At 50.5% G+C, this 23,554-nt stretch overlaps 8 protein-coding genes and 1 non-coding gene across 9 annotated transcripts; 5 read left to right on the forward strand and 4 right to left on the reverse strand.

The window, feature by feature from the left end:
• Positions 1-1,161: 1,161 nt before the first annotated feature.
• On the forward strand, positions 1,162-1,259 carry RHO25_012931. Its single transcript has one exon. It is a non-coding gene; the product is annotated as a tRNA-Gly (tRNA).
• A 617-nt stretch (positions 1,260-1,876) lies between these two features.
• Positions 1,877-2,767, reverse strand: RHO25_012932 (uncharacterized protein; the record flags this gene model as incomplete). The annotated part of the gene is made up of 1 exon (XM_023604215.2): positions 1,877-2,767. The coding sequence occupies one exon, from the start codon at positions 2,765-2,767 to the stop codon at positions 1,877-1,879; it is 891 nt and encodes a 296-aa protein (XP_023450380.1).
• Positions 2,768-3,978: 1,211 nt separating this feature from the next.
• Positions 3,979-10,491, reverse strand: RHO25_012933 (uncharacterized protein; the record flags this gene model as incomplete). Its single annotated transcript, XM_023604216.2, has 1 exon — positions 3,979-10,491. One exon carries the CDS (start codon positions 10,489-10,491, stop codon positions 3,979-3,981), a length of 6,513 nt encoding a protein of 2,170 aa, XP_023450381.1.
• A 1,179-nt stretch (positions 10,492-11,670) lies between these two features.
• On the forward strand, positions 11,671-12,645 carry RHO25_012934 (uncharacterized protein; the record flags this gene model as incomplete). Its single annotated transcript, XM_023604217.1, has 1 exon — positions 11,671-12,645. One exon carries the CDS (start codon positions 11,671-11,673, stop codon positions 12,643-12,645), a length of 975 nt encoding a protein of 324 aa, XP_023450382.1.
• Positions 12,646-13,441: 796 nt separating this feature from the next.
• RHO25_012935 (uncharacterized protein) lies at positions 13,442-14,368 on the forward strand (the record flags this gene model as incomplete). The annotated part of the gene is made up of 1 exon (XM_023604218.2): positions 13,442-14,368. The coding sequence occupies one exon, from the start codon at positions 13,442-13,444 to the stop codon at positions 14,366-14,368; it is 927 nt and encodes a 308-aa protein (XP_023450383.2).
• Positions 14,369-15,824: 1,456 nt separating this feature from the next.
• RHO25_012936 (uncharacterized protein) lies at positions 15,825-17,492 on the reverse strand (the record flags this gene model as incomplete). Its single annotated transcript, XM_023604219.2, has 2 exons — positions 15,825-16,635; positions 16,693-17,492. The coding sequence occupies 2 exons, from the start codon at positions 17,490-17,492 to the stop codon at positions 15,825-15,827; spliced, it is 1,611 nt and encodes a 536-aa protein (XP_023450378.1).
• A 1,470-nt stretch (positions 17,493-18,962) lies between these two features.
• RHO25_012937 (uncharacterized protein) lies at positions 18,963-20,053 on the forward strand (the record flags this gene model as incomplete). Its single annotated transcript, XM_023604220.2, has 3 exons — positions 18,963-19,168; positions 19,231-19,742; positions 19,803-20,053. The coding sequence occupies 3 exons, from the start codon at positions 18,963-18,965 to the stop codon at positions 20,051-20,053; spliced, it is 969 nt and encodes a 322-aa protein (XP_023450379.1).
• A 374-nt stretch (positions 20,054-20,427) lies between these two features.
• Positions 20,428-20,842, reverse strand: RHO25_012938 (uncharacterized protein; the record flags this gene model as incomplete). The annotated part of the gene is made up of 3 exons (XM_023604221.2): positions 20,428-20,498; positions 20,591-20,747; positions 20,840-20,842. 3 exons carry the CDS (start codon positions 20,840-20,842, stop codon positions 20,428-20,430), a joined length of 231 nt encoding a protein of 76 aa, XP_023450516.2.
• Positions 20,843-21,215: 373 nt separating this feature from the next.
• Positions 21,216-23,543, forward strand: RHO25_012939 (uncharacterized protein; the record flags this gene model as incomplete). The annotated part of the gene is made up of 2 exons (XM_023604222.2): positions 21,216-21,933; positions 21,991-23,543. The coding sequence occupies 2 exons, from the start codon at positions 21,216-21,218 to the stop codon at positions 23,541-23,543; spliced, it is 2,271 nt and encodes a 756-aa protein (XP_023450113.1).
• Between the last annotated feature and the right edge of the window lie 11 nt (positions 23,544-23,554).

Here is a 23,554-nt window from a genome sequence, read left to right on the forward strand (position 1 = left end):
TGCATCAGGATAGGGACTTCCGTCGCCGGCAGCTTCGAAACAGCTCCGAATAGAATTCCGGGGTCGTGCCCAAGGTCAAAGACCAGATCTCCCTTCGGAATAAAGGTAACGAAGTCTGCAGACATGCTCTAATGCGCAGCGGTCTTTTGAATCCTGACAACAAATTATTCCTCGGCCTTGTCGGCCTGGCCTCGAGCAGACCGCATCTGCGTGCCGACGATGGCTCGTGTTCATAGCAACGTGATAGGTCTTGGTGGAATTGAGTTGGCTCCCGCATGAGACTTGAACATCACTGGCTTTGCCAGCTTGAAGATCCAACATGCGGGCGGTTAGAAGGTCTGGATGCACACTGCAATTCGCGAGCGAAAGCCGTGATATACTTGTACAGCGAAAGATGCAGCGATGAAACGCAAGTCCAAGCCCTCCGCACGATAAAGTACCACCATTTGGAATCGGCTTTGCGTCCTCTCAGCCTGATCGTCTGTCAGCCTTGCGCCACTGGATTCGAGCCATGCCTGGAATTCTCCGGGAGGGTTTTGGAGCACTGCGCGGGATGAAACAGCGTGTTCGGCGGTTACACATGCGTTCGTGCTGTGCGGCGTAGGCAATGTGCTGTCAGATCCAGTCGCGTCAGATCTGAGTTCTCACGAAGCGCGCGCTCGCGGATCCATGCAGATTCCTTCGAAAAGGGACGGCTTCCGGACCCCGCGTCACTGCTCGTTCAGGCTCGGCAAGAGTATATTATCGCCTCTTGCCTCGTCGCTCGATGGTTGTGTGAGGTGTAAGCTGTCATGATTGTGGTTGAATTCAGCATCATGAGGTGGCATCGCCTCCCGGAAGGACACAGTTTGGAAACAACCAATCAGAGCAAGGACTTGGCAACTCCACCCTCGGCACACTGGAAACATTTGGAAAAGGCGTCAATCCTTGAAAACGATTTGTGTCTGCCATGGCTGCTTTGGCAAGAAGACAAATTTCGAGATAAATGGCCCCGGCCGACGGCTTTGCCACAAGTAGATTCCATGGTCACCGCCAACAGGAAAAGAATCTCGTGGGCATGATTGGCATCATAGGACGGCTCATCATCGGCGTGCCACATAGCTTTCATACATTGGCAACAATCATGTCTATCCATGAAGCAAGGATCAATCCCTGATATCAGCATCGTTGGTTTAGTGGTAAAATCCGTCGTTGCCATTCAATTCACTTGAATTAAATGAAAACTCGACGGGCCCCGTGTTCGATTCACGGACGATGCAGTACAGTGCGGCTTGTTTTTTTTGTTGAAATTTTGCTCCGGGGTCGACCCCGAGACATAGAGGAAGCTTACCGTAGGACGTTTCTTCTGGAAACCGTATTGTGAGCGATAGCTTCGTGTTGTAAGCATTGCCTTGTGTTCCGTTTCATGATTTCAAAACTAACAAGTGTCCAGCGATTCACGGACGATGCAAATACCAATCTTTTTTTTTTGTCAAAACTTGGTGCAAAACTAGCCAAACTACGGAAGTCCAGTCACGAACACGTTCGTCTGCAACGCGCTAATAGGTCGTTCTAACTTTTGGTCTTCTGGAAAACAACTTTTCTGAGCGGTGTTCTGCAGTACTAGGCTTGGCCAGTGAGATCGCTGGAGCCCTGGCAGATCCAAGATCGATGTTGCGAGCAGAATCGCGTTTCGTAATGCGTTGACGAGAGCTCCACGGCTATAGAAGGAGAAGGGATGCAATGGAATTCGTGCGGGGAAGTCGTCCTTCACAGTGGACAGTGGAATATCCGCGAGCTGGAAGCAAGCGATGAACACCCGCAGTCACATGCGGTACCGTGGTCTATAAACACTGCTATGGTATGTACAGAGGCTGTGGAAAAGGTGGGTTTCGGTTCAATCTTGGTGCCCAAGTTTGACCATCATGTTTGGGTGACGATCGCTCAACGCCTTCAGTCTGAGAAGACTATCGCGGCTTGGATCACGTTCGGCGAGGAAGCTGCCAGGTTCGACGCCATTCTCCCATCCCCACCGTGTGTGGCACACGTCGCCGGTCATAAGCACGGGGCCAGTTGGCGTGCGAGCGACGAAGGCCAGATGACCGGCAGTGTGTCCAGGCGTCAGAATAGCAAAGTACGTGCCATCGCCGAAAACGTCGATAACTCCCTCAAACTTGCCATCGGCGTCTCTCGGAATCTTGAATTCTCGGAGTGGTGGTCGCCCATCCAATAGGTTGTCAGTGGTACTTTGGCTGAACATATTCAGCAAAAGGGTTGACTCGGCCTCATGTGGTCCAACGTAGATCGGAGTCTCCTTGGGAATATCGGGAAGGCCAGACACATGATCCATGTGCAGATGTGTCATAAAAATCCCATTCGGTGGAACTCCTTCGGCTTCGATGATTTCCAGTGTGCTTTGGTGAGGCTGCATCTGATCGATCATGGCGTAGTTTCGCAGCGTCCAACCAACTCCGACATTGGCTGGCTCATCCACGAATCGCCGCAAGACACCAGTGTCCACCAAAAAGAAGCCTTTCGTGGGATGGCGAATGACATGTGCGTAGATCTTGATGGACTCTTTGCGGTTCTTGAGGCCTGCTTGTACGGCTTTTGGGTCGTTAAGATTGAGGAGACCGTTTAGGTTTGCCACCCAGTCCGCCGCAATTGTCTTCACCTCGATGGGTCCCGGCTGATCGATCAATGCTTCCATCGCGCCTGAATTGATTGGTGTTCCCATGTCTGCTGGAGTGCTTGGATGGTGAGTGGCCCTGAAAGTGAATGGATTCATGTTGATTCCGTGTGGCTTTAACTTGACGCTGTACTGGTGAGTTCTGTGATGCTGTCCTGCTAGACCGACGTCGTGGCGGAGAAAGATGCTGAGTATAGTATCGTGATTGTTGTGCTTGCTGCCATCGTGAGAACCCGGTACCAGATGGACGTATAAGTACAAGAATCAAACGCGTTACCGTACTGCTGCCTGCCAAGCGGTAAGCGGCTACCCTTGACACCGGTCTTGGCTATCCCGACCTATGCATCTCGACGTGCGTGCGAGGGTGCAAGGCAACTTCTGCCTCCGGCCGGGACAAGAGTGAGCCCAACACCGTTTCCATAGCAGTTCATCTCGGCCAATGTTGGTGTGAGACGAGGCAGAGACGGCATCTAAAATGCCTATTATGCATACGTGGAACGGTAAGCAAGGAATATATCGATTTCTGGGCATTTGCTCCCATTTTGGCAGCCGATTCAGTGCGCTTTTGCCTGTATCGCCCAACTTCAATTGGCAGGACAGTGCCGAACAGCCCTAGAGCGCTCGTCAATTGGGTCGATAGCGAGCCAAATTAACTAACAAACGCCCTGCTCATTTCTGAGCTTATACCCATGTGTTCCGCGTATGCATAATACACATTGTAAGCGTGCGACGCAACTTCTTGCTGCCTGCTGAGCGGCGAGCGGGACAGGAGCAAATTTCATTGACGCCGCTGCCGATTCCTAGTGTGCCGACCCAGGCAATGCCTGCTTCAACCCTGCCTTTCCGCTACGCGACCGACAAGGACTAAAGCAGGTACGTGCCACTTTGAGGTTAACATAAAGTTAATAGCCTCGTCATATTCAAAGTACGGTCGCTCGATACTTCAGTCTAAGAGTCTTCTCGCGACTTCTATTTACAGAGGGTTTTGATTCTCGATTCACGGACGATGCAATGCAATGCACTTCTTTGCTTGATGATCTTGGGCTTCCGGGTCGACACCGAGACAGCCTGCTTTCCGGATGGAACATGCATGTCAACACCATCGTAGCAACACAGCTAGAGTTTGCAGCCGACCTGCCAACAGCATCATACTCGACACCTGCCGGGGACAAGAGTCCACATTCGACCCTACGCTAATCTCTTTGACAAGTCTCTGGAGGGCTTTTGGTGGTGCATGTCGCCATCAACAACCTTCGAGCTATATTGAATTTCTGACCTCTGTAGGCGAACCCGCGTCATATATTTCGGAACTATTTCGTGAGTAGATCTACAACCAAATTGGAGCCACGAGTAGCACACTGCTCTATTGACTTCAAGACGTGCTCGAGATCAGCCAATATCTGTTTCGCTTGCTCATGTGGAATCAGACGCTCATCATACTCAAGATGTGCTCCAATCGACAACTCGGACAATGAGCACTCCAAGATGACACCCAGAGCTTCGATTGCCTGTCCTTCAGGTTTCCGAGGCCCTTTGTACTCAAGCCATTTGTTCGATACAGATGTGCCAGCAGGCGGATGGATGACCAGAGAGTTTGAACTGCGGCAAGCCGCAGCAGCATCATCACTGAATCGAGAGATACTTCGCAAGCCGACATTCTGGAATGGTAGCACTTGTTGGGATTGCTTTCCAACGTGCTGCATTGCATCATGAAGTGTAGAGCTGAGCGTGATTGAAAACCGGAATGGATACTCACACAATGTCGGTCCAACGATCTTGGTGATATCGTGGACCTGGGCGTCCCGTCCCCAGGAACAATTCAGGAAGACGACATCTTTTGATTGTGAGTGATGCGCGATGACTACCGCCCAGGCAAGCTTCACTGCTGAAGCTTTGGCAATAGGGAACGACTTTACAGGGATCGTACGATCCATTTCAGCTGCTGGGTCCGGTATATAGTCGTCGCACGGGAGTACCGGGAAATGCTTTCGGCCAAAACCTTCGAGGTTCGCTCGCCAGTATTCCTCTGCCGCAGAAACATCGAGATCTTGGATGTATTTCACAAAAGGTGAAAATTGACGCACGGGTAATTTGTGTCCGAGCAATGCAGACTCCACTTGATGCGATATCACAGGCAGCGTCCAGCCATCATACAGCGCGTGGTGTACCACAAAGACAAGAGTGGTAACATTGTTCGGTGACTCGACGACTCTGAGGTATGATAGTGGTTTCCCGCAGCTGACTCGTGGAATTTCTAGAACATTAGCTGCGTCGATAGTAGTCCAATGAAAGTCACTCCGCAGGACTACTTGGAAAGTTCTTCCACCTGACGTGAAGATTCGAGTCCGCAGTATCGGGTTTGCGTCGTAGACAGCACGCCATGCTGCTTTCCAGCGGCTAATATCAGCTGTCTCTGATAGTTGATACTCGAAGAATCCCACATATGACCCGGGCTTCGCGACGCTGTACTCGAAGATTTGCTCCTGAAATGATGTACACGAGTACACATCTTCAATATCCTCTTGTGGTATGCTGCAGGCCTGACTGGCTTCAGCTAGCAAGTTATCGTGCTCGCTATTCTCAAGCAGTCCAAAATGTGGCACCTTGTATTGCTCGTTCCAGATGTCTTGCATTTTAGCCGCGAGCTTGAACAGTTGAATGTGGGAGAGAATCTCGGCTACTGTCAACAGCTGACAGTGCTCACGCGCCAACGCACTCAGTCGCATAGCTGCAATCGAATCTCCGCCTAGCTGGGTGAATATGTCGCTCATCTCAACATCCTCAGTTCTGAGGACTTTCGTAATGAGTTTGTGCAAAAGGATCTCCTTTTCCGTAGATGGACGACAGACCTCGCGAGTGGTCAAGCGGGTGTACAAGCTCCACTCGCTCTCCGAGAGTAGAGAGCAGAGATCCTTCAACTTCCCCCTACTGACTTTCTGCGACTCTGTTCGAGGCATGGAGTTTAAGGGTAGGAATACTGCTGGGACAAGGTGTCTGGGTAGTCGCCCCATGAGTCTCGAGCGTGCGTACGAACAAAGGGATCGAAACTCCTCGGACGGTCTCAACAGGTGTGGCACGTTTCCATTCAATAGCCGCGAATCCGTCGAATTTGGATCAAGTTCCATGAAGGCAGCCATGATGAGTCTCCCGTCTTCGACCGAAGGCTCAATCAATTCAACCACAACGGTTCGCACGATGGTAGAATTCAAAATCTCTTCGTAAAGTGATCTTTCAACCTCAGCCAACTCGATGCGCATCCCATTCAACTTTCTCTGCTCGTCTTTCCGGCCGATGTATCGCATACGATCTTTTGAGTAGTACTGAACAAGATCTCCAGTCTTATACAAGCGCGTCCTTGTGCCGTTTCGCAACTGTTGAAGCCATTTGGGATATTCAACGAAACTGGTCCGTGTTTTGATGGGATCATGCAAATAACCCAGGCCTACATTGTGCCCCTCAACGACGAGCTCGCCAATCGAGCCGATGGGCATCAGGATATTATGATCAGTGGGATCTACGATCCAGCATGCTCCGCTGACGGCGTTACCGATGGACATTTCATCCTCCTCCTCAGGACACTCTTGGACCGTTGAGACAATGGAGCATTCAGCAGGTCCATATGCAATGACCAGATGACAGCTATCCTTCCACGTACGGATGTCCTTCCTATTTACCGCCTCCCCTCCCAAAATCACAGTCTGGACTGAGGGCAGATCTCGCGGCTGCAGTAGTCGGGCTCGTGTGGGCGGGATCAAGAGATGGCTGATACGCAAGTCGTTGATTGTGGCACTAAGCAGGTTTTGCTGATCGTGCTCGGATGGAATGCAAATACATCCGCCCGCCATGAATGTGGCGAAGGTCTCTAGGATACTTCCGTCAAAGGCGTGAGACGATAGCTGAAGAAATCTGGATCCTCGATCCAACCGGAATGGTTCCAAGTACGAGGAAGCAGCGGCGATGAAAGACCCATGCGAGACCATCGCTCCCTTGGGTGTCCCTGACGAGCCTGACGTCCAGGCAACATAAAGGCGCTCAGTCGCGTCCTGGGACTCGGGCGACATTGCCCTAATCGTGCTCACATCAAGACCACAGTCGACGACTGGGATAATTTCTTGGAGTGCGTCCATCTTCGAGCAAGAAGATTCCGAAACCACCAACTTTGCATCGATGAGCTTAAGCAGCGTATGAATTCGTGCCACTGGGTGCGAAATGTCCAGAAGTGTAAACGATGCGCCTGCTATTCCTGCTGCAAGCATTGCAACAGGCACCAGCTTGCTCCTCGTCATGCATATAGGGACAATATCCGACGCAGTCACTCCTTTGTCAATCAGTACATGCGCCAACTCGCATGACCTCATCCAAAGATCATGGTAAGTATAAGATCCGTCCCAGGCATAGACAGCGTCAGCAGCAGGGATGGAATTGCAGTGTTTAAGCACAAAGTCGTGTATACGGCGATGCTCCGCTTTTGGTATGGAGCTATTCCAGCACTGTATTTTGGCGAGGTCCTGCGTCGTTATGGAAGGTACAGAAGCGATTGTTGTATCTGGATGCGAGGTGATGGAGGCAAAAGCATGAGCAAAGTGCTCGAGATATCCTTGGGCGGACGACGTCGAGACGATTCTGTCATCAAACAAAATTTGAGCGCCGAGAGATCTCCCATCTTCGTGTGTTTGGCAAACCAACGTCATTGCGTAGGTTCCAAAAGCTTTGAGTTGTTCGAGTCTCATGTCTCCGATCGATTGCATTAGATGAGAGGGCTCGATCTCAGTCTTGCCCTGGACGACAAGAAGAGATTGAAAAGAGCAAGCCGCACGAGCCCCATCACCTAGCTGGGTAATTTCAGCCAAGCCGAGCTGTTCGTATGGAATAGCCTCGACGGCATCTTTTTGGAAATTCTCTACAATGTCACGAATGACAGCTGACCGGGGTAGCAGCATTCGAACCGGAACTGTAGCAAGCGTAGGACCTGTCATTCGATCGACACCCGCCAAATCAGCCCCTCGTCCATTGACTACTGCACCGAAACATATTTCCTCAGTGCCTAAGGAGTGTGAAATAGTAATCGCCCAGGCCGCTCGAGCGAGGTTCGACAATGTCACATGCCGGAAATGTCCATTGCGGTCCGCGATGTCAATTGTTTCAGTGAGATGTCGAGGCGAAGGCCTGCCAATCCCAGGTGGAATCCGCGGAAATGTCGTGGCTTCGTAGCCTTTTAGCCTCGAGGTCCAGAAAGCCCTGGACTCCTGTCGTCTGTTTGTGATGTACTGAACGAAAGGAGAAAATGGCGTGGTAGGTATATCAAATCCACTGTAGACATCGGCCACCTGTTTCACGACTAGTCTCAAAGACCAGAGGTCGAATACAGCATGATGCATAGTTAGTACGCAGTATGGGGCCTCTGAACCATTTTTGATGAATGCGAATCGGACCAAAGGGCTGCTGATGTTCATTTCCACCGACTTGTCTTCCACCAGGTATTTGTCCAGCTCGTCACTCCTAGACCAGCTCAAATGATGTGATTGCATAATCGCCTGGAACATGCCTTGACTGGTCTGAAATATTCTGGCACGAAGACCTGGGTTACATTTCATGACCTTCTCCCATGCCGCAAAGTATTTTTCCTCGCATGTGTCTTCGCGAAGGCGAAATATAGTCTGCGAAACGAAGGCTTGCGCGGATTTCAGAGTCTCAACAGCCATTGCTTCTCCGATCGCTGTACAGGGATAACAGTCCTCGATCTGATCAGCGGCAAGCCCGTGCTGCTGCTGCATTATGTCCAGAATCGCTTTGTGAGTCTCGTCTGTAACCAACGAAAATGCAGGTATAGAATTCCGTGCACCATGACTCCGCTCGACCAATGCCTCGCTGGAAGATATAAGCTTGGCCTGATCGCAAAGGACCGGACTCTGTAAGATGTTCTCAACCAAGAGACGAATTCCATGGCCTCGGGCCAGGCCGGCTAGTACCATGGCCGCAACGGAGTCGCCGCCGAGCTCGAAGAAATTGCTCTGCCGGCCTATTGCAATGTCTTTCTGATCTAAAGCGCGTTCCCATAATGACCGTAATTCAATCTCCGATCTCCCAATTGGCGCTCCGTTCTTTCCGTCTACGAGATTGTAAGCTTGAAGGTCGACGAGGCTCAATTTCATGAGCCTCTCTTGGATGCCCTTATTATCTCGTTTGCCTGTAAGGGTTTGCGGTATGTGCGTGATCGGTATGAAGGTGAAAGGGACCATAAAGGCCGGCAACAAAGTGGCCAGTCTTTCTTTCAAGTGCCTCCACGACAGAGGAATAAGCTGGGGCGGACAAGTTAGGTCAGTCTTGTCGCAACATGCAACTTTTGGTATCTCGATGCATGCCAATATCCTTGGTGTCGCCTCTCCAGCGAGGAGTACCGCCGTGACTAAGGCCTGCGCCGGCTCCGATTGCATGTCTCGTAAAATTTCTTTGAGTCTTATTTCAACCTCTTGCAAATCGACCATTTGACCATGAACTTTTATCTGCGTTATGTCCTTCCTCCCGGCGTAGACGATCGTCCCGTCGACTGCATCGTATCTTCCGAGATCCCCTGTTTTGTAGAGACGAGTTTGATCGAGCTTTCCACATGCACGAAACCATGCTGTAGACGTCAGGAATCTGGCGTTGTCGTTCCCAGAAGCTGCGATGTAGCCTCTGGCTAAAGCAGGTCCTTCGAGTACGATTTCACCAACGACTCCAACAGGGACCAACTTGTTGCGATCATTGATGTGTGTCAGCCACACCCTACCCGCGACAGGATGCCCGATGTTGAGCGGATTCATATGACTTGTAAGCTGCGGTTGCAGGATAGTAGCACCCATCCCCTCACTGAGCCCATACAGGGACACGATCTGCGCATGGGAGGCCCATTTCTTGAGACATGAGGGGTGAACTGCTTCTCCTTGGAGTGCAAGAAACTTCAAGGATGGCACGTCTGAGGGTGTCAGAACCTTCAGACTGGTTGGAGTAAGAGCAGCCCATGAGATGTCGTAAGACGACATGAACGATGAAAGATTGTTCTTCCGCTCCATTTCGGATGGCACGCATAAACACGCGCCCCAGATAAGTGCAGTGAGAATATCGGTATGAGCAGCGCTAAAGACAAAAGATGAGAACTGTAGCACCCGCGGCCTCTCGTTAAGTCGCAATAGTGGACCCGCAACATTCGCTCGCGTTGCAAATGCGAAATGCTCTACCAAGACGCCTTTGGGTGTTCCAGTGGATCCGCTGGTGAAGACGATGTACAATGGATCTGTCGGATGGCTTTCTTCGTAAGACCAGTCTGAAGTGTTGTGAGTTGACCAGAAATCCTGAGAGTCATCCACGCAAACAACTTGTTTTACCAAAGAGGCCGCTATTTGTCTTTGTGCCGCTGAAGAAACAATGATCTGCGCCTGAGTGCTCTTCACAATTGTCCTGAGTCGAGTCTTCGGGTAGGAGGGGTCAAGAAAGAAGAAGGCGGCGCCAGTCTTCATGACACCGAGCATTGCAATAATCGCCCACTTCGACTTTTCGAATATCAGTGGAATCCTCTGCTTCGGCTGAGCGCCCATACGGGATAAGTGCTTGGCCAAGCGTGATGACATATCATCCAGCTCTGCGTATGTGACATTTCCATCCCATGCCGAGATTGCTGGGTAGTCCGGCTGATCCTTGCGTCGTCGAGTGATGAGGTGGTGGACGCAACTGTCCGTTTTTGGTGGGAGAGAACCTGTCCAAGACTTGATTTTTTCGGTGTCTTTGCTGCTGATCAGGTCAAGCTGTTCGGCAGTCGAGCCTGGGTGCTCAATAATAGCACCCATGGCATGGTCAAATGTTGCTGCAAGGTGATCGCCTTGTTCACTCGACAACCAATGCAAGTCGTAATGTATAAGACCACAATGAACCACATTTTGAGGATCGACTTGGAACTGTAAGGTAATCTTGGTCTACTCGTCGACAGTCAGCCTTATGATCAAGCACAGATTCTTTGACTGATATGGAAATTAGCTCACTGTATCCTCATCTCGGCTATCGAGTTGAAACGCATGCTCTAGCGGGCCAACAAACAAAGCAGTGTTGATCGAGCTTAGGCGACTTTCGCACTCAGCAGAGCTTGTCTCGAATCTCTGCAGTGATCTTATCACTGATTCCGAGCTTTCAAAAGTCACCTTCCGGACAACGCTCGTGAGCTCGTTATCTTTGCAGATGCGTAAGTGTCTGAAAGCGACTCGGTCTGAAGCCGTAAAGCAGTGCAACACAATCGCCCAGGTCAATTGGAGCAATCCAGAGGCCGAGATATCGTGCTCAATACAGAAAGCTGGAACCTTTTTGGTGTTTTGAAAATTTATCGTAATAGAGCCTGGGCCTTGCACAGAGGTGGTGTTATTGACTAAGGGCGGGAATTGAGACATGATTGAAGGAGGTCTGGAATGCGTGCCAGGGTCGAGAGGAACCAGATGATGAGGAGACATGCCAGGAAGCACGCATTTGGGCGAGGAGGTCCTGCACGTTACCCAACAAATTTACATCAAAGTTGCGGTCGCGGGCTTGGTGCATCGTTTGTGCAGCGTTCACGAGTCCACTGGTTGGAAGATCTGCGCAGTAAGAGCATTGAGCGCCTAAAAGGCCCGGATCCGCGGAAGCAGAACGAAAACGGCGTTGGTGATGCACGGAGTCGGAACTCTTGCAGCCAATGATGGAAGTCTGCATTTGCCGAAAGTGGTAACCAAGAAGCGATCGTATGCAGCCCAAACTAGCGTTGGAAATTCTGTGGTCCAAGTGCGTCCAGCAGCCGGAAGCTCCAGTATCTCCAAGAGAGATCGGCGCTGCTATCAACCCATTGGGTCATCTCAAATAAACACGAAAGTAAGACGATTGTTGAGATGACGTGTCAGGAGGAGCTGAGTGAAGCTTCCAAAGAACAAATCGTATACTTTTCTTTTCACAAACCAGCCGCGATTTGCTACCTCCACCGACAGCCCTTGTGCATCTTTGAAAATATGCAAAAACGAAATTTCCTATTCTCGATACCTCGGAGCGCCTCGAATTTACTCGTTCGCATATTGAACCTTGAAAATCAACCAGACATTCTCGCTGGTGGGAGAGATGGCGGCTACTTCTTCTTCGATGTGCAAGAGAAGATTTTTGACATGAACCTGTCAAACGATGTCAGAACTTGGACTGCGCAGGAGACAAGTATCGTCCAGGAAGCTATTCAAACAGCTGTAGAAGCAATGACCCAACATATCGACACAGCTGAGCAACAAGGCAAAGGCGTTTTCGTTAAAGAGCACGCGATCTGGGTTGTGGATCCGGTTTCAGCTTGCCAATCCTCCTTCAAGGGAAACGATTTCCATACGCAGCGATTTACTGCTGGCAAGTGTGGACTTTCGTATCCTGGAGGAGGCGCATCCTTGTCCAACATATCTATATTTTCCGATGCCTTCCTCCAGACCCTTTGTCCGACTTTCCTCATACGCCACCCTGCCCTTATGATTCCTTCATACGTTCGCGCAGGCAGAGATATGGGCGGAGAGGAAATGATCATCACGACAGAGTGCTCATTGCGTTGGTCACGACAGCTGTACGACTGGTTTACGCAGAATAAGTCTGGGGATGACAGTCCACTCCCTGTCGTACTCGATGCCGAAGACATAATATCACAGCCGACAATTATCAAGAAATACAGTCAGCTAGTAGGGCTCGGTACATCAGAGCTGCAGTTCACATGGGACAAGACAACAGACGAAGAGATCAACATCTGCGACCCCTTGAAGCGTCGCATGACTGACACACTCAACGCATCATCAGGCATCATCAACACAACGAATTTGACCGGGACAGGCTTACAGATTGATAAGGAAGTAGAGAAATGGAAGTTAGAATTTGGAGCAGATCTGGCAGCACGTATAGAGGAAAGTGTTCGAGCATCTCTAGACGATTATGAGTATCTTAGAACGAAACGGTTGACGTAGAGATCGAACATGCACCTGTTTGGTAAAAGGCATCAGCTTGTCTGAACCGTTTTCGATTTGTATGGGTCGCCCTTCTGCTCGCTGCATTTGCTTGTTATACCATCTGTTTTATAGATTACTGATCGTTTGCACGGATCGTCCGGAGGTCATAGAGTTTGAATCCTGAATATTCAATTCATATCGCCCGGATTCATATTCAATTCAAGTTTTGAATCGAATATTCAGATTCAATTCAATATATTCAGAATCTGATTACGTGCAACTTAGCGACGACAAGGTGTCCGAGTTAGAAGACAAAACCGAGGAGTCCGATAGTATAGGAGGTAAGGACAGCCCTTATATAAGAAGCGGAGCCGACGAGAGATGCACAGAGCGTAGCGACGATTTTTCTAATAGCGCTAAGGCTATAACCTCGAGCAGCGCCAAAACGACGACTTCAACCAGGCTATTACCTTATAAAGGTTATTACGTGCTGGACTTTTGAATATTCAATTCAAACCTGAATATTCAATCGTCCCCGATTCATATTCAATTCAAACCTGAATTTGAATTGATTTTGAATAAATTATTCAGGATTCAAACTCTATGCCGGAGGTAGCACTGTCCCCGCCACGGACCTAAGCAATAACTCCGCCTTATGGTTTGATCGCTCTTCTACAAATTGCCCTGCTCGTGCGACGCCATACGAGACTGTACTGTATGAGGCCAAACATTGTCGATGGCCTATCGTTACACGTCTGCACTCCTTTTGCCCATCCTCTCCGCAGCCAGGCAAGAACTTACATCTGGAATTGCTATGGCACCAAGAATTTATGCCAATGACGGACTAGCGCCAAAGCTTGTCAATTTTCCAAACGGGAGCAACGGATCGATTACCGCACATCTTTACTTACCAAAAGAATACAATGGCGACAATAAATACCCTTCAGTCGTGGTTGGTGGTTCGATGGCGTCGGTAAAGGAGCAGATGAGTGGAACATATGCCAGCCAACTGGCAGAAAACGGCATCATCGCCATGGCCATTGACTATACCAACTGGGGAGAGAGCACTGGTGCTGAGCGTCAAGTGGAGAATCCTGTACAGAAGGCTGCAGATCTGTCCTCGGCAGTGAGCTTTCTATCAGGACGGGCTGATGTTGCGGGAACCGCGCTACTCGGAGTTTGCACATCTGGAGGCAACATTCTCTATACTGCCGCAGAAGATACTCGGGTGCGTGCTCTGGTGAGCGTTGCTGGATTTTTCCCGGAAGCCACGTTGCTTTCAACCCTATTTGGAGCAGATGGGGTTGAAAGCCGTCAAATCTCTGGCCGTCAAGCTCGTGAGCTCTTTCAGAGAACCGGAGAGATTGAGATGATCAGAGCGTACTCCGATACAGAAGTGGCAGCCAGCAAGAACCCCAGCGACTCTTACTATATGGATCAGTCACGAGGTGGCGGCATTCGCGAATGGCGCAACTCGTTTTCCGTCATGGGATGGGAGTCGTGGTTAGCGTTCGATCCTGTGGCACAGGCACCCCACGTAAAAGCTCCAACTCTGATGATCCATTCTGAGAAGGCAGCTTTTCCTCGACAAGCCTCAAAGGTCTATGAACTGCTAGCTGGGCCAAAAGAATCGATCTGGATAGACGCGACGCACTTCGACTTTTATGACGATACTCAGACTGTACTCCAAGCCGTGAAGGATATTGCTGCATTCCTGCATAACACGATTAGGGTTCAATAACATCCTCTGCTTCGTCTCGTCTAGCGGTTTTTCTTTGCGTGGCAGCTGAAGGGCGTGGGATTGTTGTCGTTGAAATTTGGAAGGCAATAAATCGATCTCAGACTCCAGAGTTATTTTCAGTGTGGTAGAGTCTGTCTTGAACGACTGTCAATGTAACGAATGACAGACAGATCGATCGAAATACATGTTTCGTTGCCGCAATGTCGTCTCAGCCACCGCGTTGCTGAGGACGTCCCACCGCTTGGTATCATAAACGACGCATTTGACATCGATCGTAAATGCTTCATTCCTTTGGTCTCTGACGCGAGGCTCGAAGCAGGGCTAGCTTGTTCAAGTGCCGAAGTCATATGCGTGCTCTAGGGGTTCACTTCGTGTTGAGGTATTAAGAACCAATTCCGACGAAGAGGATGAGTGTGCAATGAAAGTGATTCCAGCCCCACGCAGCAGATGCATGCATCACCATTCGTAGACAAGCTGACCGCGAAGGTTGGCAAAGAAGTACTCATATGCCTTCACGGCCGACATTGCGTACTCCAAACAAACGCCACCATGCACGATATACGCTGCTGGAGTCTATTGGTCCCAAAATCCCGCCTCTGAGGACTTCCCATCGATGCCGAATCCGTTACACCAGTGCCCTCCACACCGGCGGAGGATGGAAGAGCTATACTGTCCATCGTTCCTAAGTATTATACACGCAGCACCAGTCGCCTTCTTGCTCGCAACACGTTGTACATGTTCCATCTCCGCCGCAGTCAGTGCCCTATAGCAAGAGAGACAGCATCAGCTTAGTTGCTCCTCCGATAAATGGTTCGCAATATCTTCTTACATCACCGCAATAGGTCTGCCACACTGTACAGGTGCCAACGAAGACATTTGGGTCGTTATAGTCTGGATCTGGATCGACGTTGTTCGGATCCGGATCGACGGTATTGGGATTGAAAATATTGATAAATGGCCATTGCGCGACAGCGATCGTGGTAGTAGCTAGGAGAAGCGTAGGCAATTTCATGGTGTAAGTTGCTTCGCCTGTTTCTGGAAGATTTGAGCCGGCGCCGAGAAATGTGTGTTTGATGAGCGACGCGGGAGACGTGGGAGAACGAGACAGACGCGATGAGCGTGCATGAAATGTAGATGTTCTTATACCAACACTGCAGACTGACCACACATATGCGTCGAGCCCTACGGTCTATAAAAAGCAGCGTCAAATTGCCTAATTCGTCGATGGTCGTCGCGGCCTCGGCAAGGAACCCAGCTCTTGTGGGCAGCTGTGCCATGTCAAATTCAGAGCGTGCAGCTTGTCAGCAGGTTGTGGTATTTGATGTCAAATCTTTGTATTGCTTCCTGATTACGCCCAGTGCGGTAGAGCTTCACATGTCTGACAGCACACATACACATCGCTGCATATCTTGTTTATTAAATTTTCTGAATTTCTGCAACATGTCGAAGGTATGCTCTACTGCAGATTCAAAATCACAGCGCTACTGTCGGGAATTTCAACAGTAACCTGACCGCGCTGGACTTTCACCTTCTCACCACAAGTCACATTGTTCAAACGCACTGGTCGTCCTTCGTCCAGTTCGAAAGCGTAGCTGAACCCGTCAAAGGTCACACCAGTGATTGCGTCGCTTCCGTTCGCCGTTAGACGCTGCAGTGAAGCTGAGCGGTAATAGCGAGGAACCTTGAAAGAGTAAGTCGTAGCAGGTCGCTCGCCTGGTGTCTTGTATTCGTTGTCATCAGATGTATTGTATGACTGGAGATTGATGATAGCAATCTTGGTCAAGTCGCCATCCGCGTAAGAAGCAAAGGCCGACTGAAAGTCACCAGGTAGGCCAAGGTCGACAATTTGTGGACGTGCATTGGTTAGATCGCCGAGGAAAGCCGCAGTGGCAATGTTGCCATAGTATGGTGCCTTGGTACCTTTTGTGGTATTTCTCGTCTCGATCGGCTGCCATGGCTGATATCTGTAGTTTGTGCCTTGATGCATGTGCCATCTTGCCAGGCCACCAGTGATAAGCGTCAGAGCATAATCGAAGCCCCAAAGTGCAGCGCCGAAAGAGTTGGAAACACCGCCAATGCCTTGTCTGGCAAGCGAGTTACCTTCACCGAGAATAATTGGAGCATTCTCGGGCACGAGGCTTTGGTCCGGGATATTGTGAATGGAAGCCGAGACTGCTGCCAGCTGACCAACTGCACGTTTGTTGTTGGTATGGTTCATGAGAGTGCCTTGTAGCGTGATGCCTGGGTCGCCACGAGCGCCAATGTATCTTTGGCGACAAATGTTAGCGAATTTTTGTCGCAGATGATGCTGTAGAAAGACTCACTTGTGTTGGGCAATGATCCCGACAGTGTTATCCTCATTCAAGCCAGCAGAAAAGGTTTTGGCAACACTGAGATTGGAGAGTGCCGGTGCGCCAGCAAAAGATGGAGCCAAGAACTTGTATTGCTCATCAGTGCTCAACTCTGGACAGGCATCATCTACTTCTTCTCGAATCCTGCGACTCCATTCCAGCCATTCTGCAACATAGTCTTCCTCGTTGTAGTCGGGATCGCGAGGAGGATTGGGCGTTATCGGTACAATGAACAGATCTGGCTCATTTCCAAGCTCCCAGGCGTAGAAGCGGCCTTGCAATGCCTTGCAAGCGTAGGGAACGGAGTCAAGCAACGCCTGACGGTCTTCCGCCGAGTCTTCTCCCAAGTTGAAGCCGTGGCTGAAGTGATAGCCTGGCCATGTCTGATACGACTCGAACCAAGCTGGGCCGATCGTCTGATTTGCAGGGTAATCCGGATTGGCAGGGTTAAAGACCTGCAGAACTGCTTCCTCTTGTGAAGCGTTGAAAATGGTCAAGTCCTGAGTGTTGCCGCCCACTCGAATCAAAGGCTTGCTCCCAGCATATCTTGCAACATTCTCCAGCAAGTTGTAAGAGTATGTATTCGGGTTAGACAAGTTTCCTGCAAAATCAGCCAGCGAGGAGAATTCGATCGAGTAGGATACGAAGTGCTCCAGAGGTCGTTTTGCATCCTTGGGTGGAGATGCTGGAATGTTGATTTTCTTGCTTGCAGAAAGAGGCGAGGCATGGGCGGCAGTCGCCAGACCGATAGTGGTGTAAGTAAGTGTCCTCATGATGGGCGATCCACAAGGCTGGCGTGGTATTCGAGGCAACAAAACGCATTGCTATTTATCTGCACTAACGTCTTGTGGGTTCCGAGACGTTGCAGTAGTAAGTAAGAGGTTCAGCTGTCCAAATCCCGACCGAGCAATGGAATATTACTGTGCCTGTTCACGGATCCCCTCCAATCGCCTATTGTGGCTCAATCAGGCATCTCACTCATCGCGGCCTCACTGGCGAGAGGCTCGGCTAGCACGACCGGCAATTGGAGTATGTGCCATTGCGAGACAAGCGCTTGGCCATGCTGAGATCGACTTGAAACCATCTCAGAAAGAGGAAGTCACCTGTGCATGAAAGCATAGCGAGATCCGGAAAAGTGGACTTGAGTGTGGGTGTTGCGCGGGGAAGTGTGGAGGTGGATATTTCTACCTGGGGTAGCTGCGCGTTGATGCGGAAATTCGCTCCGTTTCCAAACGCCGATGCGCTCGACAAGCAGCGAATTGCAAGTCAGCCTGCAGTGGCACGGGGAGCACTGAGTTCACTTCACTTGCTTTCCAAAGGAGGTGGCTGTCGATCGTGGTTCTTCTCTCAGAATCTTAACACTCCTCATCCACAGCTTCGCTCTGGTGAGGAACAAGGAGAGTGGCCTGGCGTCAGTCCTGGCTACTGATTTGGAGAGGTCTGATGCAGAATCGTTGACACAGTAGGCGAATCGTGTCAAGGATAGAGTTATGAGTACGCTCCCGGTATGGTCGCGCGGCAGCAAGTCCACTTTTGCATGGAATCGAACATCATTTTCCACGCCTTGAGCGCAGCAGGTCGTTCTCGTCATGAAAATGTTACTGTTCCGCAACACGTCATCGACATGTTGGCTGTTGGTACAGGGATCGGGTGCTCCGGGGTTCGCTTGTGGCCTCGCGTCTGGCATTCGTGCTTTGATCGTGCTGCAAACTTCAGTTGCTCGTCAGATAAAGCGTGCTGATGAGGATCAAACTATCGATGACCATTTTTCCAGAAATGTATGTCGCAGTTGTGAGAGTTTGAACTTGAGTTGGGTTGTGCTTGTGCTTTCCATTTCCGCTTCATGCACGTGGTTTCTCGGCAAAGCTTCAGGGGGGTTCCTTGCACTCATCTTGCTCTCCACATCTCTTCTCTTCGTTCTTTCCGATGTATACGAGCAAAATCAACACTGCGCGATTATCGAATGATCCAGACTTGTCCAGCGTTCAATTCCTTTGGCGAACCTCTGTGAGAAGATTGCAATGCTGTAGATTAATGTATGCAAGCTGCGCCCCCAGCCCTTTATCATCCGCGTCATCAAACACAGCTGGCACGATACCAAGCGCTTATGATAATGCCCGGCCAAGCACCGGACCACTCGGGCGAATAGTCATCATGTCGCCGGGATCAGAAGAAGAATCATTACATCTCTCTCCCTTCGCAAACGCTGCAATGTCGCCAGCTGTCACACGTGGCCTGTCACGATGCCCATCTCGACAATATGGGAGCGGCGAACCCTACTTTTCGCCTGTCCACTCGCTTTGCTGACATTACTGCTTCTGGCGGGATGGCTGCGGCATGATCCCAGCGCGATAAGACATCCGCTGCAGGTGCTGGGCTTGAGCCATGAGGGTGATGGACTGGAGAGCGTTTTAGGACAAGAGAAATCGGCAGAGGAGGATGGTTTTACGTGAGTGGCTTGAGAGAAAGCATCATGCATGAATACGTGATACTTACAAATTGTGATTAAAGTATCGTTTCGCCCACATACCGAAGACTCGAAACTTTACCACAGTTCCTCGACAATTACGCGAATGGCAATTTGAGCAGCCTCCGAAAGATTGTTCTTCTGTGGAATGATGTCGAGAATGATCCGCCTCCATCTCTCCTCGGGACATTAGACACGTACCGCGTCCCGGTGGTACTCGAGCAACGACACATCAACTCCCTCAACCAGCGATTCCACCCTACTGAGCATGTCAAAACGAATTGTGTCTTCTCGGTGGACGATGATATGATATTCAAGCCGGAAGATGTAGAATATGGGTACCAGGCCTGGAAAGACCAGAACAAAGGACGGCAACGAATGCTTGGTTTCATCGCTCGAGAAGTGAGGAGGAAGGGGCAACAGATCATTTACGACCAGCCTCACAAGGAATATCACATGGTCTTGACGAAAGCGGCATTCTACCACACCGACTGGATGCGAGGCTACTGGGCAGATGATGCCGTGATGAGGTCGATGCGGGAATATGTCGAGGAGCGTAAGTTGGCCATTTCCCGAACCGCAATGATTTAGAGATCCGGCTGACATGACCCTCCAGACGACAATTGCGAAGACATACTCATGTCCTTTTTGCACGCCCACCACACTCGAATTCCGCCAATCTTTGTGAAGCCAGAAGTCAAAATTGACTTTGGCGGGAGTGGTGGAATATCGTCTCGAAAAGGGCATATCAAAGGTCGCATAGCGTGTGTCAAACGTTTCAACGAAGCTTTTGGGGATGAGACGCTGGTCCCAACTGATACCATACTGGAGAGAGTGAGGCCGGACTTGTGGGAGCAATGGGGGTAGGATTAGCAGTGCATTTACCGAGCCATGCAAAGCGAACAGCGCAACTGATTTGCCGCCCGGGCTTAAGTCGTTCTGCTTCGACGTATTTGCTGTTGCCCATCCCGCCTTTTGCTTTCCAGAAAGGCTCTCTTCCAATGAGCGCTTTCGACTCCCGATGAACCAAGGTACTCTTTCGAGTTCTGCCAATTCCCAAACTCCGTGCGCTATGCCCGAGCCGACGTGCAGAGCTGCAGTTTTTCTTTTGTACTCTCCAAGACATGCTGTCGCCTTTCACTGAAATGTGCGACCGAATCGTTGCAGAGGAAGTATTTGGCTCGCATATAATCGTGACATCCTTAACCCGATCCAGCGTACGATCAGCTCGCGGATCGCGTCTAGAAGTAGCTGAAAATCAATCGCAGAAGCTCAAAGATCAACCCTCCGCATACAACGAACAGCATCAAGTCTAGGCGGCCACAGTTAGCTCAATGCCCTGTAATTGTCTTGTCCCAGCTCGCAAGCTATATCTCTGCTCTTCCACAGTTCCACACGACTTACATAACCACCCTTTGCTAATAGGTGCCTTCTCCACCTTTTGCTTCGCTTTCTGGCTCGCAGCGTTCAATGTGTCCCGGATCTCGGTGGGAGCCCCCATCTTCTTTTGCTCGCGTGCGGCATATGCGGCGTTGGCGCGTCGTTGTTGTGGTGTTTGCGCCTACCAAGCACAGATATAATTAGCATATGGCGACCACTTTGCCTGGAGACGTAGTATCGGAGTCGCGATGTGCCGGGCACTGGGAAGCATACCATTGTGTCGTGTGCTTTCGATTCGTGTCGAGGGGAAATTCGGGTCGCTCGTGGTCACAGGTCGATCTGGTTCTACGCTGAGCTGAGTCGGATCTCGACAACGGTATCGTTGAATATAGCAAGTTCGTTCGAGCACTGGAGTAGCTACGCGAAGTGGTACATGAACGCGAAGGTGTCCTTTCCCAGGCCAAGGGTCCAGCACATGCGCGCCAAGCCCGACAGGGAACAGGGTTCAACCGACGACATCAGCCTTAAATCCGTTTCGACGCAAGCCACATCGACTTGATCAAAACTTCATCCACAGACACACGCTAATCGGGACTGGATACAAATATACAAGAACAATGCGCCGGTGACCAATTCCAAATCCTCCAGCATGGCGCGCTATCCTACCTACGAAGAATACGCCAAGAACGGAAAGTTCAAAGAAGGAATTGCCCGCTGCGATCAGCTCTTATCCAAGAACCCAATAGATGTAAGCCTGCTCATCACCAAACTGCAACTACTTTGCACATCTCAGCCCAGCTCTCCTCAAGGACCACGGATACTAGATCAGTTGGTCGCAACACAGCCGGCAATACAGGACTTGAACGAGCTTGTTTCCATCGAAATCGCTGTGATCGACACTTTCAAGAACACCTACCCGCAACCTCTTACTGCAGGACCCACGATCGCCAAACTCTGGGAGAATGCCTTCAAAGCCAATACCAATGTCACATACAGATTCGAATTGTTGACAGTCCGTTATCAGCGGGCCATTTACGACAACCGGATACAGGATGTGCAGCAGACGTTGATTCAGCTGAAGCAATTCCAGCCCAAGAATCGTTCAATCTATATGGCTCATGCGGCTTATACTCAGCTGCTGTCGAAGAGTAAAGATGACTTGCAGTCGAAACTTGCACTTGGTTTGGCTCGGAAAGCTGTGAGTGAGAATTTCGACGCGGACTCGAGCCTGGATTGCAGAGTTGCGGGACAAATCTTCGCGATTCAAGGAAGCGAGAAGGACTTGGAGAGCATACGAGATCGGCAGGCATTTCGGGAGAGTAAGCAGGTATATGAAGCGTTACAGTTGCATCGGCAATCGACGAATGGTGAGTGAGCGACTATGATTCACTGCGAGGAAGCTGATTTGCTGATAGGTTGTTTAGTTTCCGTGCAAAAACCAGCTGGACCAGATCCAGAAAAGCAAAGCTCGAGAGAATGGCTGGAGGCCACATCAGAATCACTGAAATCGCAGCTTAAGAAGATCGTCGATGAAGATGCAGCTGCATCGGTACTGAACGCCTTCGTGATTGATGCCATTCGGCTATTCCACACTGCCACCACCAAGCTGGACTTAGGTCATCGCAAGCGCGCTGCCGCGGATCCATGTTTCCTCGCTGTATCTGGACTAGTGAAGTTATACGCCGATTCCGCCAACGACACATACTTGCTTCAGTCCATTTTCCTGGCCGAGCAACTGCTCACTTTCGAACCACATGTGCACGAGGCGCGGCTGATTCTGGTATATCTCTACATGCGACTCGGCCTTGGCAGTGAGGCAATGCGTCTTTTTGATTCGCTCAGTATCAAGGAGGTACAATTCGACACTGTTGGACACACGCTGTTCACTCGCATCAGCACAACACATCCCTTTCGAACACAACTTCCTTCTGGCGACTACTTCGAGCCACATGAGCGAACAAACAAGGCACTTCAAGTCCCACCTCGACATGAGAACAAGCTCTTTGAAACTGAGGCAGCTGTTCTCGAACACAACCAGACCGGAATGATCTTCGAGCTGAACGGATTGCGGGAAGAGATACGGCACAGCTTCATGCGAAGAGTCACGCTTCTTGAGCATCGTCGAACGGCTCGTTTGTCAGGAAAAGGCTACGGCAAAGGAACCAGCGAGATTGGCCCTCGCGTTCTCGATGCCTGGACCAACCTCAAGGACAATCGAGACTTCAATGCAGCATTCGACTTTGGCTACGGCGCGGAAAGAGCACTTTATGCCACATCCTCTAGCAGCATCGAGGCGTTCCCCAAGCGAACCTGGCTCCTCTACAATCTTGCCGCTGACCAAGCCTGGTCTGTTGCATCCAAACAGATCCCTCTCCTCCTGGACACGGATACGAAGAAGCTCAGCGACACCCTCCAGACCGCGCTCGAATCCCAGTCCGAGCTCACCCCTGCTGAAACACTCTCCGCATACCTCATACTCTCTACCCTTCCCGTCCTCTCGAGCATCAAATCCAGCGATCCGCAGCCACCCTCTTCAGAAGCGCTCAAAAGCATCAGCGCTCAACTCCAACGTCTCAACATTGAGACCCTCTGCTCTAACCCCTCATCCCTCACTCAAGGTCTTCAAGCACATTGTACATACCTCGACACTCTAATCATCCTCCTTCAGACCTGCAAACTCGCAGCTGAGACGCCTTCGCTCTTTACAGATGAGTTCAAAGCGATCCGCGACGCAGCAATGAAGGGCGTGAGAGATCTGCAAGAGCATGCCACGGAAGTGGCTTCGTCTTTCAGTGGGAAGGCGAATGTACGTTTTGAGGAATTGATTAGTGGAGGGGACGATGAGGTGCAAAAAGTGCTATTGGAATTGTTCGGCAAAGAGAAATTGGACGTCTTAGCGCCGAAGTTGCGAGAGAGCGCGAGGGAGGGATGGATGGGTGTGGGGAAGGTGGTTCTGCCTGCGGCAACTCGAAGCTGACTTGAGACCAG

Source organism: Cercospora beticola, chromosome 9 (genome assembly GCF_033473495.1).
Source record: "Cercospora beticola chromosome 9, complete sequence".
Classification (NCBI taxonomy): Eukaryota; Fungi; Ascomycota; class Dothideomycetes; order Mycosphaerellales; family Mycosphaerellaceae; genus Cercospora; species Cercospora beticola.